The following is a 17929-nucleotide window of genomic DNA, read 5'->3' as shown; positions in this document are numbered from 1 at the left end:
GTGACCATACAGGAATGCTTTCTGTGCTACAAAAGTCATTGTCGATTACCTTGCTGGATGTCATGTGACCGAAAACACCGGTGTCCGGTTCTGGAGAACCAATTCGGATTTAGAGGTAATTACCATCATGCGACACATCAAATAACACTTTCTCGACGAAATAAGACTGTTGAAAGAGCCAAAATGACATTTTTGACGCATATGGCCATTTTCACTTCAGTCCCGGAACTCCGGTGTCCGGTTCCGGAGAACCAATTCGGATTCAGAGGTCATTACCATCATGCGACACATTGAATCACACTTTCTTGACGAAATAAGTCAAGTGGAAACAGCAAAGATGCCATTTTGGACACAGATGGTCATTGCAGTATCTGTTACCGAGATCTTGTGTTCGATTTCGGAGGAGTTGTCCACATTTAGAAGACATTTATGTCAAGTAATATTTTCTCTTCTTCTTCTTCTTCGCTTCTGTTTGGCTTGTTTGTGAAACAAAGCCCAAAATGGCACAGCGTATAAAGCTATATTGCCAGTTAATTTTCGTTTATAGTCCAATGGACTACTTTTTGTGACTAACCGACGATAAACTCGCAGCGCCACAAACTTGGTCCACCACAGCACGAGTAATTCGCCCAATCAAGGTGAAAAAAGCGAATTATCTAGCACTCGGTGAAAACCAACATGTCGACACGTTGAAATTTTCACCGGAAGTGTAATATTTTCTCGATAATCGGAAGGTCAAAGAGGACTAGTGTAGATTTAGGGGTAATTCCGACTAATCTTTTTTGTTTCTTTTAGCCATCAATACAATGGCCATTCTTGGCTGATATATTTTCACTAATTTGAATGCACAGACTGTCTAAACCTGTACTGAATTTTGATAAATTTTCATTTCCTTGTGCGGTACATGAAAACTTTTTCATTTCATTACAATAACAGTCGAAAAATTAATCGGAGGAAATAATAGAGACAGAGATGAAAAATGGGCAAACTCTGCATTTTACGAATTTGAAGTTCAACTAAACGGTTTGTGAAAACTAGCAGGCCATCTTTTTCTGCGTGTACCAAAAATTCACGTACCAAAGACTTTTACTAGAGAGACTTTCGGTACCTTGACATATATAAACCGAAAGCAAAACAAACATTCTGGGGGGGGTGGAGATAGCGTAGTTGGTAAATCAATTGCCTTGTACGCAGATCACCTGGGTTCAAATCCCAACCCCGCACATAGGGTTAGAGATTTTTCTAAAGAGATTTCTCTAACCCGACAAAGAGGCGAATGACCCAAAGGTTAAAACCTCTATAATTTAAAAAAAAACAAACATTCTCCAAGGTGGAAACATTAGGAAGACCAGCGACAATCCTAACCTAGTGTTCTGTATCTACTGTTTCGAACATTTAGAACTGGATCTCCTGAACTCACTCGTCGTGACACGTGCTATTGAAAGGTTATTATTTTTGTGGCTTTATTTGCACAGGACAAATTCCTCTACTTTTATATGTTTTGTACATGACACTTTTGACATAAATCCTTTCTCCTTGTTGCTTCTTCTTCTACGTGCTGCTCAATGAAATGTGCTATGTCATTTGCTAAATCCATTGGTATATGTCCAAAGAAAAGCCGTACGCGCAAGTATGAAATTTCCAGTTGTTCTGAAAGTATACTCAAATATTCTGAACGATTTCCTCAACCGGTGAAATGTTCTGTATAAGTGATATAGCTATTCAGAGTTGCAATATCTATCATTTCCATCACGATTTCGGGAATTACACCCACATTGATGATGGTTCTGTTTATTTTCTAGTAACCGAAAGTCGTCTATTTGGATTTTAAAATGGTGTTTATCATACATTTCCGATGTGTTCTAATCACCGCCTTTCAAGTGACACCGCATAGGGAATAAAAAGGATGCACATCAGCTGATTTACATGATGCGAAGTATATTTCAATGCACCAACTCAGAATTGTAATGTTTACCTTTATTTATTTTGAATTCTGGGTAAAACTCCAATGTTGGGTTGATGCATTGTGCATACATTATGATTATTTTCGTTTTAGCATGTACATCAGCTGTTGCGCATCGTTTATATCGTTGGGAGTTATTTTATATTTCAAATTTGAATCGAAATATTTCGACAAGCTTTTCGTAAACAAAAAATGAGTGACAACGACACCAGTAGTGATGTGAGTTTTGATCTTTCGTCTGAAGATGACGACTGCACAAGTGACCATACGATTTCTGACATCGAATCTGATATCGATTTAGAATGCGGAGCAGGGTGAGCGCTGTAATATTCTTCAACTTCTCTGTATTAGTTATTCGATATGCGTTTCTAGACCTTCGACAGTGAAACCTTCGATAAAATCCTACTATGGAAAAGATGGTACTGTCTGGAATTCTGCAGATACATCAACTCGAATAGCATTTGGTAAATTTCAACAAAATTACGGGGTTTCAAAGCAGTGCCGAAATATAACAACACCTTGTGAAGCTTTTTCGTGTTTTTTTACCAATGAAATTTTCGAACTGATGGTTCAGTGCACGAACATCTACGGCTACACTTATTCGGAAAAAAGAATAAAAAATGGAAGCCTGTCACCGTATCCGAATTGCGGAGCTTCATAGCAGTTCTTATTGCTGCTGGAAGAAATAAGCAAAACCACTTGAACATCAATGAAATGTGGACATCTTATAAAATGGCGTGTTGACTTTTATCGGATTGCAATGTCCAGGAATAGATTTCACAACATATATGTATGCTGGCGATTTGACGACATCAGAACTCGTTCAGAGAGAATGTCTGTTTCAGGCGATAAACTGGAGCCTGTGCGATGTCTACTTGACATATTTTCAGAACGATGCCGGAAAAATTACATTCCTTCAGTTTCGCTAACTGTTGACGAACGATTTTGCCTTTTCAGAGGTATGATCCAAATTACTTTATATTGTTTTTATTGAATTTGATATTTACATATCCATGTCGATGTCCCTTTAAAATTTATTTCAAAGCTAAACCTGGCCGATATGGAATTAAAATATGGGTTTGCGCAACGCTCTCGGGATATGTTTCGAACTTTCAGGTCTATTCTGGAAAAATCAACAAAACACCCGAGAGAGGACAGGCTTATGCGTGTAGTTCTGGAGCTTGCGGGACCGTTTACAGGACAGTGGAGAGAAATTACAGCTGACAATCTTTTCACTAATATACAACTAGTAAAGCAACTGCTAGACCTACATACCAGATATGTAGGAACTGTAAGATCCAACAAGCCGTGGATCCCTCAAGATTTCCTGTCTGTCAAAGATCGTGAACCCGGCTCTTTTTTAGAGGAATGGAATGAGGGAAGTAGACTAGTTTCTTACCATCAGAAAAAAAGGTAAGACGCCAGTAGTACTACTGACCTCCAAACAATTTCCGGAACCAGCTGCTTCAACAGAAAAAACGCTTGTAGTGAAGCACTACAATAAAACAAAAACGGGAGTAGATTTAGGAGACCAGCTTACTCGAAAGTACACAGTACAAAGGAGAAGTAGAGTTTGGAGTAAAAAAATTGTAATGGAAATGGTAGATATTGCAACTCTGAACAGCTACCTCATGTTTACTGAACTTTTCACTGGTTGGGGGAATCGTTCAGAATACTTGAGGATACTTGCAGAACAACTCGCAATTCCATACATGCGTGAACGGCTTTCCTTTGGACATATACCAATGGATTTAGTAAATGACGTAGAACATTTCATTGAGCATCATGTAGAAGAAGAAGCAACAAGGAGAAAGGAATTATGCCGAACTACACAGAAGTGCTGCGCCTGTGGGGAGTTGACATGTAAAATTTTAACTTTGATCTCGTGTGAATTGATGTGTTGCTTGAAACGAATTACCCCTAAATTTTCGCTGGTCCTGGTTGACCTTCCTATTAGCGAGAAAATGTTACTTGACATAAATGTCTTCTAAATCTGGACATCTCCGGAATCAAACACAAGAGCTCGGGAACAGATGCTGCGATGAACATCTGTGTCCAAAATGGCATCTTTGCTGTTTCCACTTGACTTATTTCGTCGAGAAAGTCATTCAATGTATCGCATGACCTCAAAATCCGAATTGGTTCTTGGAACCGGACACCGGAGTTCCGGGACTGAAGTGAAAATGGCCATATGCGTCCAAAATGTCATCTTTGCTCTTTCATCAGTCTTATTTCGTCGAGAAAGTGTGATTTGATGTGTCGCATGATGGTAATGACCTCTAAATCCGAATTGGTTCTCCGGAACCGGACACCAGTGTTTTCGGTCACATGACATCCAGCAAGGTAATCGACAATGACTTTTGTAGCACAGAAAGTATTCCTGTATGGTCACAAAAGAAAAAAAAATCAGATTTCACACGTTTTCATTTCTAAACATCAAAATCAGATAAGGATTCGTTTTGAAATTACGAGGTGTATAGTACATTTCCGGTAATCTCTCCGGATTGGCCAACTGCATCCCTATCCCTTCATATTCATTTGATAGTGCAACTATTCCCCTAAATATAACCGTTTTTATATTGAAAATTGATTCACTGGATCAAAAGATATAACCAAAAATTTGCAACAAAGTCGTCCCGGTGTTTTAAGGGTTATTCGAGAAGTTGACGATGTTACCGAAAAGGTTTAAATTCTCGATCTGTTCCATCTAGAGGGAAAACGATCAATTGAGGTTGATGTAGGTGGAGTTTCGGTAAAGTTTATCGTGGATACAGGCGCAGATGAAGATGTATTGAGTTTGGCTGATTGGAAGTAGACCTGTGCGCCGCCGCGCCACGCCGCCGCCGCCGCCGGTAATTTTTAACGTACGCTGACGCCGAACGGTAGATCGGCGGCGCGCCGCCGATGCATTTTTCCCGCGCTGACAATTCGTGAACTCTAAAATTGTTGAGTCATAATTTTATCCACAAATCTATGAACCGAATATACGACGTTAACTAATTCATGATTTATCACATATTGATCATTATTTGGTATTAGTGGTCGTCAATTGGATTACAAAATTAAATTAATCTTGATATTTTCTCGAAAACCACGACACTTGTTATATAATTCAAAGATCCATTCTTGCTTCGTCAACTGGTTATGATTGTGAGCATATAATATATTGTGAATGGTCCACAAATAAAAAAAAACTTCCACTTTGAAGATATATGTGCCTGAAATTTACGATTATGTGCCTGATTCTAATCTTTGCACGTAATCAATTTCACTGGAACGCAGTGTATTATTCATTGATTTTTTAACCGATTCTTAATTCCTAATATGCTACACACGATTCACCAGTCGAGCTCGTGAAACTGTTCATTATGTAATTCATGAAGTAATTAATTTTCCACATAATCTTATTATACTTACGTAAACAATTACAAGGAACTCAGACTATTATTCATGGATTATTCGCTCTGCTTTTTGGCTTTGAAATTTCTATGTGAGCTATTGTGTACAACTACTAGCAACCAGTCTCATAGGCACGAGCATTAGATACAAAGACAGTACTAGGACCTGTAACCCTGTTATTCCTTTGTTAAAATTCAGAGAAATGTTCGGAATTAAATGAAACTGCGCTGAGCAAAATACATTACCTAGCCGTCCGTGAAATAATTTAGAAAACTATAAGACACGTGACTCTGTGTAAAAAATCCAACGGTAAGCTCAAGACTAAAATATCACGATAACACGAAGAGAATTTACGAAAATCGTTGCACGTCGTTCAATTTTTGACTGTTTTAGTCAATAAAGTTAATACAAATCAATGTTTCATCGAGTTATGAATTAGAATCATAAAAAGATTAAACATATTCAGACACAACCACCTACTAAACATTTGAATATAATGTCATCTTTTTTTGCGTGAACTAGTTTTGTGAAAACACAAAAATTATTTTCAATACGAGGTTTATTTATATTTGATTGAATCGTGACCTATTTTAAAAAAATTTTCTCGAAGAATAGTTGAGCAAAGTGATCTTGACTTTTCGCGACGCTGGTGCACAGATGTGGCGATGCAGAGGGTAAGATTTCTAGTCTCATAAATTATCATCTTGTGATCTAGCCCGACTCAAGAAAGATTTTCAGTGTCAGTTGCACCAGCCCGGTATCACAGACAAATAAGACGTAACACGAGATGAATTTTCATCATTCGTAGAAAAAACGGTCGATTTCAATTAGAAATCGGTGGCGTTAGTGAAGAGATTTTGACACAGAGCTAAATGCGTTACTTATGTGGTTTTTGTTTGAGGCAAAACTGAGTCAGTTCCTAACCCCAACTGCTGTCAAATTGTAAGAACTGACAGCAGTTGGGGTTAGAACCTGACTCAGTTTCAGGTTCAAGCGAAATCGCCATTAGTTTCCGCACCCACCCGAAAACGTTACGGTCTTTTTAATCTCATGCAAACCAAAACAAACAATATGGGCCGGAAATGTGAAATTTCTTCTTGTCGAAGTGCCCAAGGTGGAAGTTGTTCACAACCATTTCTTAAGTTACAACACGATGGCGATCGGTGAGTAAGCACATAACAGGATGTTAGTAATTTAATTGATTCGGTGTATCGAATGTATGAAATGGATTAGAATTCGTTGGTACCCGGAACTGCAGGAGAAATTGGCGGGGTGAAGAGGCTACGAAAACGCTCAAACCATTTTCAATCAGACTTGTTTAGTGATCAGTTTCAACCTAACAGGAGCTAACACGTTAAGTCGTGGAATGATTATGATTGATAGTAACTGTATATTTAGTTTTCGTCAGGGTGAAGATCTGTATGATTCCAGCACATCGAGCATACTTCGCACTCAAGATAGAAGCAGATCGTACGTTGTAAGAAAATGTAGTGCCAGGGAATCGTATTCCTTATCATCGTGGCGATTTTGTAGATAGAAAGAAGTAAAAGTTAACACCAGCCTGGAAAATGAAGTAATGGGTCTACCTTGAAAGGTGTCCTATCACGATCATTAAAAGTGACATTAAATCATTGATGCTTTTCATCTCGAGAAATGTAAATGAAAAACATTTTGGCCAATGAAAGTACATCACCACCAAGCTTAACAATTCGTTTTGAATAGAATTTGTGTTTTTATCAGAATTCTAGCAGCAAAAAGAAATGGTAGAAATGCTTAAATTGATTATTTTCCACAGATATGGAAAATAATAAATGGGATGCTCCTTTTTCAAATTTTGCTCCATTCGAGCCGCCATGACATCACCAAATCACCCCAAAATTTGCTCATGAATTCAATATATGGGAGCTGTCAATTGTCCCCGGGCTTACGGTAAAGATGACTAAATAGAAACAAAAAAAAATGAAACGACAACAACAATTAATTTCCTCAAACAAAACAAAAACTGTTTTACCGTTGCTTAATTTCCCAAATATAGAACAATAAATAATTATTATTGGTCATTGAAATACAGTCGTTACTCTGCATTCTTCAAATTTGTCCATTGCAATCATTATTTCATGCGAAGTCGTAGTATGCGACATCGACAATTTTTCTATTTCGTTCTTCAAATTTTACAACTGTAAAAATAGTTTCATTTATTATCTTGCATTTGGCAAGCAGGGTGGGCACTATTCGAGCTTCAGTTGAAAAAAAAATTTGATATGGTTGCGAGAATTACATTTTGTGCAATGTGTTCAACAGATGTCGCTAGTACATCGTGGGCGATGATTTTTTTAGATTTACTTTAATCTGTAACGTTTATTTGTATGTGCTGTGAAGTCTGTTACAATAGAAACCGAAAATTTGGGAAAGGAATTGTACTGTCAAGAATTTTTTTAGTTACATAGGCGTCAATATTCGTCACGCCGACAAACGCCGGCGCGCCGCCGCCGATGGGGTCCAACGGCGTGACGCCGCCAACGCCGCCGCCGCCGGCCAAAAATTTCGCTTACGCCGCCGCCGATTAAAAATGCATCGGCGCACACCTCTAATTGGAAGATGATAAAACGCGTTGGATTTACAGGGTTTGATGTTAGGAAGGGCAGTAACAAGATTTTTCGGGCTTATGGAAGTAACAAACCGTCGATAGTGCTTGGAGAAATTTGCAACAAAGTCGTCCCGGTGTTTTAAGGGTTATTCGAGAAGTTGACGATGTTACCGAAAAGGTTTAAATTCTCGATCTGTTCCATCTAGAGGGAAAACGATCAATTGAGGTTGATGTAGGTGGAGTTTCGGTAAAGTTTATCGTGGATACAGGCGCAGATGAAGATGTATTGAGTTTGGCTGATTGGAAGTAGACCTGTGCGCCGCCGCGCCACGCCGCCGCCGCCGGTAATTTTTAACGTACGCCGACGCCGAACGGTAGATCGGCGGCGCGCCGCCGATGCATTTTTCCCGCGCTGACAATTCGTGAACTCTAAAATTGTTGAGTCATAATTTTATCCACAAATCTATGAACCGAATATACGACGTTAACTAATTCATGATTTATCACATATTGATCATTATTTGGTATTAGTGGTCGTCAATTGGATTACAAAATTAAATTAATCTTGATATTTTCTCGAAAACCACGACACTTGTTATATAATTCAAAGATCCATTCTTGCTTCGTCAACTGGTTATGATTGTGAGCATATAATATATTGTGAATGGTCCACAAATAAAAAAAAACTTCCACTTTGAAGATATATGTGCCTGAAATTTACGATTATGTGCCTGATTCTAATCTTTGCACGTAATCAATTTCACTGGAACGCAGTGTATTATTCATTGATTTTTTAACCGATTCTTAATTCCTAATATGCTACACACGATTCACCAGTCGAGCTCGTGAAACTGTTCATTATGTAATTCATGAAGTAATTAATTTTCCACATAATCTTATTATACTTACGTAAACAATTACAAGGAACTCAGACTATTATTCATGGATTATTCGCTCTGCTTTTTGGCTTTGAAATTTCTATGTGAGCTATTGTGTACAACTACTAGCAACCAGTCTCATAGGCACGAGCATTAGATACAAAGACAGTACTAGGACCTGTAACCCTGTTATTCCTTTGTTAAAATTCAGAGAAATGTTCGGAATTAAATGAAACTGCGCTGAGCAAAATACATTACCTAGCCGTCCGTGAAATAATTTAGAAAACTATAAGACACGTGACTCTGTGTAAAAAATCCAACGGTAAGCTCAAGACTAAAATATCACGATAACACGAAGAGAATTTACGAAAATCGTTGCACGTCGTTCAATTTTTGACTGTTTTAGTCAATAAAGTTAATACAAATCAATGTTTCATCGAGTTATGAATTAGAATCATAAAAAGATTAAACATATTCAGACACAACCACCTACTAAACATTTGAATATAATGTCATCTTTTTTTGCGTGAACTAGTTTTGTGAAAACACAAAAATTATTTTCAATACGAGGTTTATTTATATTTGATTGAATCGTGACCTATTTTAAAAAAATTTTCTCGAAGAATAGTTGAGCAAAGTGATCTTGACTTTTCGCGACGCTGGTGCACAGATGTGGCGATGCAGAGGGTAAGATTTCTAGTCTCATAAATTATCATCTTGTGATCTAGCCCGACTCAAGAAAGATTTTCAGTGTCAGTTGCACCAGCCCGGTATCACAGACAAATAAGACGTAACACGAGATGAATTTTCATCATTCGTAGAAAAAACGGTCGATTTCAATTAGAAATCGGTGGCGTTAGTGAAGAGATTTTGACACAGAGCTAAATGCGTTACTTATGTGGTTTTTGTTTGAGGCAAAACTGAGTCAGTTCCTAACCCCAACTGCTGTCAAATTGTAAGAACTGACAGCAGTTGGGGTTAGAACCTGACTCAGTTTCAGGTTCAAGCGAAATCGCCATTAGTTTCCGCACCCACCCGAAAACGTTACGGTCTTTTTAATCTCATGCAAACCAAAACAAACAATATGGGCCGGAAATGTGAAATTTCTTCTTGTCGAAGTGCCCAAGGTGGAAGTTGTTCACAACCATTTCTTAAGTTACAACACGATGGCGATCGGTGAGTAAGCACATAACAGGATGTTAGTAATTTAATTGATTCGGTGTATCGAATGTATGAAATGGATTAGAATTCGTTGGTACCCGGAACTGCAGGAGAAATTGGCGGGGTGAAGAGGCTACGAAAACGCTCAAACCATTTTCAATCAGACTTGTTTAGTGATCAGTTTCAACCTAACAGGAGCTAACACGTTAAGTCGTGGAATGATTATGATTGATAGTAACTGTATATTTAGTTTTCGTCAGGGTGAAGATCTGTATGATTCCAGCACATCGAGCATACTTCGCACTCAAGATAGAAGCAGATCGTACGTTGTAAGAAAATGTAGTGCCAGGGAATCGTATTCCTTATCATCGTGGCGATTTTGTAGATAGAAAGAAGTAAAAGTTAACACCAGCCTGGAAAATGAAGTAATGGGTCTACCTTGAAAGGTGTCCTATCACGATCATTAAAAGTGACATTAAATCATTGATGCTTTTCATCTCGAGAAATGTAAATGAAAAACATTTTGGCCAATGAAAGTACATCACCACCAAGCTTAACAATTCGTTTTGAATAGAATTTGTGTTTTTATCAGAATTCTAGCAGCAAAAAGAAATGGTAGAAATGCTTAAATTGATTATTTTCCACAGATATGGAAAATAATAAATGGGATGCTCCTTTTTCAAATTTTGCTCCATTCGAGCCGCCATGACATCACCAAATCACCCCAAAATTTGCTCATGAATTCAATATATGGGAGCTGTCAATTGTCCCCGGGCTTACGGTAAAGATGACTAAATAGAAACAAAAAAAAATGAAACGACAACAACAATTAATTTCCTCAAACAAAACAAAAACTGTTTTACCGTTGCTTAATTTCCCAAATATAGAACAATAAATAATTATTATTGGTCATTGAAATACAGTCGTTACTCTGCATTCTTCAAATTTGTCCATTGCAATCATTATTTCATGCGAAGTCGTAGTATGCGACATCGACAATTTTTCTATTTCGTTCTTCAAATTTTACAACTGTAAAAATAGTTTCATTTATTATCTTGCATTTGGCAAGCAGGGTGGGCACTATTCGAGCTTCAGTTGAAAAAAAAATTTGATATGGTTGCGAGAATTACATTTTGTGCAATGTGTTCAACAGATGTCGCTAGTACATCGTGGGCGATGATTTTTTTAGATTTACTTTAATCTGTAACGTTTATTTGTATGTGCTGTGAAGTCTGTTACAATAGAAACCGAAAATTTGGGAAAGGAATTGTACTGTCAAGAATTTTTTTAGTTACATAGGCGTCAATATTCGTCACGCCGACAAACGCCGGCGCGCCGCCGCCGATGGGGTCCAACGGCGTGACGCCGCCAACGCCGCCGCCGCCGGCCAAAAATTTCGCTTACGCCGCCGCCGATTAAAAATGCATCGGCGCACACCTCTAATTGGAAGATGATAAAACGCGTTGGATTTACAGGGTTTGATGTTAGGAAGGGCAGTAACAAGATTTTTCGGGCTTATGGAAGTAACAAACCGTCGATAGTGCTTGGAGAAATAGATGCAGAGATCAAGCTTGGAAACAAAAGTTGTGATACAACATTGTTCATTATTCAAGATGGAAAGTGTTCACTACTATCTGGTAAAACATCTGAAGCTCTAGGCATCGTGAAGTTTCTACATGTAGTTTCTCAAACACCATTCCCTGCTACTAAAAGTAAAGGGTAGTAATTTAATTTTATCTATTTTACATAATGAATAATAGTTAATATTAGATATGTACGCATCGAATGAAATAAACAAATCATTCCCACCTGTAAGACAATCTATTCGGCGAATACCTATACCATTAGAAGAACTCACTCTACTCAAATTAAAGGAATTAGAAAGCCAGGATATAATTGAACGAGTGAATGAAGCGTCCGAGTGGGTTTCACCTATGTTAGTAAAACGGAAAACTGTGGATGAGGTTATAACTATTTTATAATTCTTTAAATAATTAATAATTTGAAATATTAAATTCAAGGTAAGAATAATAATCGATAAAATAAGGGAAAAAAAAGTAAAAATGTCGAGAGATCTAAAGAGAAAGGCTAAAAATTCAAATATTGATGTAGGTGATCAAGTAGTTATTAAAAATACGATCAAAAGAAACAAATTAACAACCAATTTCAATCCACAACCTCATATGGTATTGAAAAGAGCTGGAACAAGATTGACTGTCAAAAACATGGCAACAGGAGCTGAGATGGACAGGCATGTAAATCATGCAAAGAAACTAGTATCTGCAAATCCTTTTGAGAAGCCAGAGATGCAAGAAGATGACAGAGCTAAAACAGGACCAGTACGATTTCGTGAAACTAAAAGACAAATCAAAAAGCCTAGTTATTTGAAGGATTATTCAATATATAGATGTAATTAAAATAATAGAAGTTCAAAACACTAAGAAAACAAGGAAGAGATGAAGTGTATAGAAATATATCAAGTAGGCTAAGAAACCGATTGTGAATAAACTGATCATTCAGAGCCATTCTTTCAGTAGTAACTGACGTCTTTAGTCTGGGCTATTACATTCCGGATCTTCAAAGCCTCCTATCTCCGGTCATTAGTGTGTGCGGTGAACAAATTTGATTGCGTTTAATTTTTTAAATTACGCAACTGTTGGTGTATATATTGTCATACTTTTTCAGTGGCTTCTAATTAATTGCCTTTTTGGTCGGATTTCTTCGACTGTGCACTGCTAGGACCCATACAAAACTGACTCAGACATCACTTCGCTGAAAGTTTAATAACTTCTTTTATCAAAGCCGGATTGAATAGCAGTCTTCGACAAAGTTGTAGACAATTAAATTATTATTCTTATTACAGTGATAATACAATGTATACAGTGCCACCTAGCAGCGAAAATGCGAACTAGTGGGTTTTCTCCATGTAAATTGTCGAAAAATCCCATACAAACTTTAGGAGCGTTGGTCCGGTAGCTAGACTTGTCCGATTTGCTTTAAATTTAGTGCAAATACTCCTGGCGCAACAAGGAATCGTTTCAATGGTGGGCCGATTGGATTTTCAAAAAATCATTATTTTTCTGGGCAGTCTAATCCACAGGCTGAAGCAATTTAATATAATCGTTATCTTGTTTGAGATATGGCACCTTGCATGAAAAGCATTTTTTAGTTTGGTGGGAAGTTGAGAACCATAGCAAATGGAATTTCTTTTTGGTTTATTTTCATTAGGGCTATAGAAAACATTTTAAAATATGTTTAAACTAATGGTGAGATGGAAAAGTGATCTGTTTCGCTGTGAGCAGGTGACAACATGATTTGCACCAAGCCACCTGAATTCGCAGTTGCGGCACGGGACGATTACGAACATGAGTTAATGCAACATTCGCCAATGAGCAAGTGACCTCATGACAGTACAAACATTTAACGGTAGTTACCACATTTTTATAATTTATAACTTAGCGGGTATCGACGGTGTTCACAACTCACCATGGTTCATAACTCCCACCGTCCTCTACTATTAGTAATAATTTATAATGTTTCTGTTTGCGAGACTGTGTAACTCGTTTGTGCTGATCCAGGGAGGATGCTTCAAGATCATTTTCAGACTTTTGTTCTGAATCATTTGAAGCGATTTCTTTCAGGTAGCATGGCAACTTACCCCCAACTTGGCACTGCATATAGCATTGCCGCCCTAAATAAGGAATTGTCGTCTAGGTTAGGATACTGTATAGGTTGAAACAGCAGTACGAATGCCTGTACTGAACCGTGCAATGGATATCACTTTCATAATCACGGCCCACTGCAATTGGCAATAAGCAGTGTTTTAGTGGCCGACATTGCCTGTCTCGTATGCAATTGTAGTAAGTGATTCTGGCGGGGAGCCCTTCCGAGAACCTAGCTCTACAGCTCCAGTAGGAAAACTCAAAAAAAGTGCGCTTGATACTTCTGTTTTTTTTGTTTGTTGTCATCATAAGATAGTACAACTCGTTCAATCGAGAGATTGGCGCTTGTCACCAACGTGTTGCGGCGGTTTTGTCAGTCTCTGATTTTGTCTGCACCCGCTTTTTGTCAACTTCCGAGTTTGTCAGCTTTTGGACCCAATTTTGTCAGCCTCTTATAAAAACCGTTTGATGAGCTGTAGTAGACGAACCAAGCTAAATTCTAATAAATCCTACTTTAGCATTTTTTCTTAAAAAACCAAAAAAAATGTAAAAAAGAAAGAAAATATTTTTTTAATAACCTTAATAATATTAAGAAGAAATTAATACTAAATCATCAAAAAGTTTTGAGACTATGTCTAGAGAATAAAGAAGAATATTTTAACAGCTTCGATTTATTAAACAAAATCGGAAAAATATGTATCGATTTTGTTAATGTCCCCGTTTTTGTCAACCTAAAATTCTCCATAAAAACGGCTCTCCACCGAATCTCAGTAGCCAAGCACTAAGAGAAGATACTACAATCGTGAGCTACTTTGATCCAGTTCTAACCTCATTATTCAACCAGCTCCTGATTGGTCATTTTGCGAATCAAGAGTGTTCATAATATTTACAAAATGATTTTAACAGTGCTGCTGAATAGGGGAGAGTAGGGATACACCAACCACTGGGTTAGGTGAACCACTAAGGATATTACCTCATAGCCTGATGATTTTTACACCCACATTTTTTTTCTTGTTAGCTCTTTCGATAACCTAACCTCACACGCATTTGCGATAGCGTCAAACGGTTGATGACACTTTAAGCCGAATTTTAAGGTTCCGAAAAGCCGATTTGTAGTTATTTGAAAATCCAGTAACATAGGGTAGACGTGCCCTTATAATTCTCATGAGTCAGGATGTCACATTATTTCGCCGATAACTTGGCTTATAGTGATCGGATTGTGCTTATATAGACGTCAACAGCTTTGCTTCATTGCTAAGAAGCAGTACCATACAAAATCTGGCTTGGAAAATAAAAAAATGCTCGCGCTTAAGCGAAGCGAAAAGTCGAGTACAACGCTCCCTTATTCATCCTGCCATTTGAGATAGCAGACACTGCTCTAACTAATGTGCTCAAATGGGTGAGATGAATAGAGGTGCTAAGTGACCATCCACAAATGACGTAGCATTTTTGAGTGATTTTTAACACCCTTTTCCCCCATTGTAGCATTTCGTCACAAACCTAAATACCCCCTGGTAATTACGGAGCTTGACCCCGTAAAAAAATTTAAAAAAATAAAGAACGATGTTAGTTAGATGGAACGGGTATATAGTTTTGAGAGGTCATAGTGGTCATTCCTAGTCCCAACACTTTCATATGTTTGTATGGCAGGTATTTTCTAGTACTAGTACTTACGCTTAGAATTTGTAGGTTCAATTTTTTCGTCCTCAAAGTATGTAGGATATAATCATCTCTAAACTCAAAGTAATGTATCAGATGAATGAAAACAAATGGTGATGTCGGATCGCGATGAGTCAAGCGAAGCGGTTTCCAAACCTGCGAGTATTTTTTTGCAACAGACGCAAACTGGCAGAATTCACATGTACTCCTCGGATTGATTAAATCATTTGTTTGTGCACTAAATAGCCATGAAAATTGAACCATTGAGAAAAAAGCTTACCGCTGGTTCAGCAGTCCCGCGCTCTCCACTAATTAAAACCGTGATCCCTAGCTGTTTTAAAATCTCTTTAAATCAACTAGCACTTACTGGTTGATAACAAGAAACATCAGCCATCATGCTACTCATATTCAACGCATCAGAAATTAAAAAAAAAGATTAAAGGATTATTCTGATATTCGAGTGTCGCTTGAAGGATTGTTCATCATTTTGTTAACTTTAACCCTCAAAAAGGGAAGCTAAAATTGTAACTTCAAGAAGCATCGCTCCTAAGACCTTATGAAATCAAAAGCCTTTTTTGTCGTTTTATCAGTGATAAAATCGATCATTTGCATTTTAAATTACAAGTTCTTTGAAACTCGTGAACCGTAACTATCCGGGACTCTGAAACCCCTTGCCTTTTTGAGGTTTAACATTATGATTCCTGAGGTTGGAGCTTTATTTTATTATACTGCCTATAGTAGTAAGTCAGTCCCATGTAGATAGAGACAGCATAGTTGCAGCAGTCCCAGGTCCGTATTCATCATAAACCTGATTGGGCATTTTTCGTTGGACTCTATTACAAAAGACCAACTTGCTGAAAACAGCTTTCAAAAACCTTGAATTTAAATCAACATTCTAAACTACACCTTATAACTTTTGCAACATATCAACAGTCTTAGCAAAAAAGTTAGCCGGGCACATAATCAGCCCAAGTGGTTTAATCAAACCTAACAATTTGCAATGCAATTACCATTCTTGCGACAAAATACGGCATGTATAGCCATTCACTTTCAATCATGACCCAGTTTAGATTTTCGTCTAGTTTCACTGGACTTTCATTTCTGTACTCTCTCGTGGTATCGGGTTTTCCTAATTATTGCTCACGACATATACCTACTTCATTTCGGTGTTCATCTGCAACTTACCCATAAAATTTATGTGCATTCAGTAGCCGCAGATTGGCGTTTCGTTCCCGCGGTTTGAAGTACTCGGTTGCATAGCTGTTCGAAGTGAACCGGTGGCTTGCGAACAGCAGCAAAATACACAGACCGCTGACGGCACACACTCCGATTAGGTTAATGCGGCGTGACATTTTTCCCCGTAGTCGTTCCACCACTTTCTCCATGTACTGCAGGAAAAGGAAAATCAAGTACACCTTTACTTCACCGCCTTACGTTTGTGAGGTTTATTGCTTTTCTTCCAATGCTATTATTAACATCAACACCTGCTAGGTACCAGCTGGGAAACATCGGTTTCCCATACTATTGCCACAACTATTACCGTGCCACTCTAAACGTAACACGCCCTTGATAACACAAATAAACACAATATTATATTCCAGCTACTATTGTAACACACGTAACTAAACATAATCACAATCAAATTAGGCAAAACTAGAAGCTGCCACCGGAGTGACGAAATCTCACACAATCACTCTCCACGGTGCCATTTGCATACATATCCTTTATATCGCAAGCATAGAAACAATCGCTCGAGTCTCTGTGGGATCTCAACGCGAAAACAATCTAAACTTAGACCGACGGAATTTCATCTCCTCGAGCCATCACCCATCACTACTCTTTTCCACTGTGATCCCATTCGGGAAGCCACGGTACCAGCACTAGAGAAAGGAAAATCAATGGCCACGAATGAAAACGACACCGAGTACATAAACGTTTCACAATGATGTTGAAAGCACGGCGGATGGAAGCAAATTGATCGCTGTTTTCAGTTCCGATGTTTTCATTTTTTGCGAAATTCGCGACTTTCTGCTTCGCAGTGCAGTGCAGACAGAGCAACAGTTTGACAGCGAGAACTGTCACTGTCATGTTTATCGTTCAATGGGCGGGGAAATAGAAGCCCGCCTCTCGTAATATTGAAAGCCCGAGTAAATGTCATTTTTAAATGGAACAGCGCTCATTTTATAAAATAAGGGGAAGGGGTCTAATTCAAACCGCTGGTAAATTCGGATCCCCGCAGCTGTTTCTCAGCTATTTATTTATTTATTTCTTTATTATGTCCATCGGACTTTAGGGTCTACATGGGCAGTCAGGATGGGAAAAGGCCCATTTGAGTTGGACACCTTTATAAAACCTTTATAAAATTCAGAATTTATTTTCTAATGTGTTTTGGCAGATGAAAATAAAACAAGAGGGTGAATGTTTTTACGTTTCTTTGAAAAATGAGTGAAGCCAACATAAGCGGCTGGATGTTGTTGGCTCGAATCAAAACTTGTCGAAAGTAAACAAAGTTCATTTCATATCGTCAACCTGGCGCCCAGGTGGTGAAATCAACTGGGTGCTGGAGCGTTGCCAAAAAAATTTTATTTCCAGATTAATTTTTACTAAACTTCCCAGTTTA

The 17929-nt window shown here is 38.0% G+C and overlaps 1 protein-coding gene across 1 annotated transcript in view; it reads right to left on the bottom strand.

The window, feature by feature from the left end:
• Positions 1–17356, bottom strand: part of LOC131696159 (uncharacterized) — a 35624-nt gene extending 18268 nt beyond the window's left edge. Inside the window, exon 1 of the mRNA XM_058984700.1 lies at positions 16495–17356. Within this exon, the coding sequence (XP_058840683.1) occupies positions 16495–16694 (200 nt within the window). The 5' untranslated portion in view covers positions 16695–17356. The remainder of the gene's footprint in view (positions 1–16494) is intronic.
• Between the last annotated feature and the right edge of the window lie 573 nt (positions 17357–17929).

The sequence above is a fragment of the Topomyia yanbarensis genome, unplaced genomic scaffold, assembly GCF_030247195.1.
Source record: "Topomyia yanbarensis strain Yona2022 unplaced genomic scaffold, ASM3024719v1 HiC_scaffold_80, whole genome shotgun sequence".
NCBI lineage: Eukaryota > Metazoa > Arthropoda > Insecta > Diptera > Culicidae > Topomyia > Topomyia yanbarensis.
The sequence above is the reverse complement of the archived record's forward strand: the minus strand, read 5'-3'. Positions and strand labels throughout refer to the sequence as shown.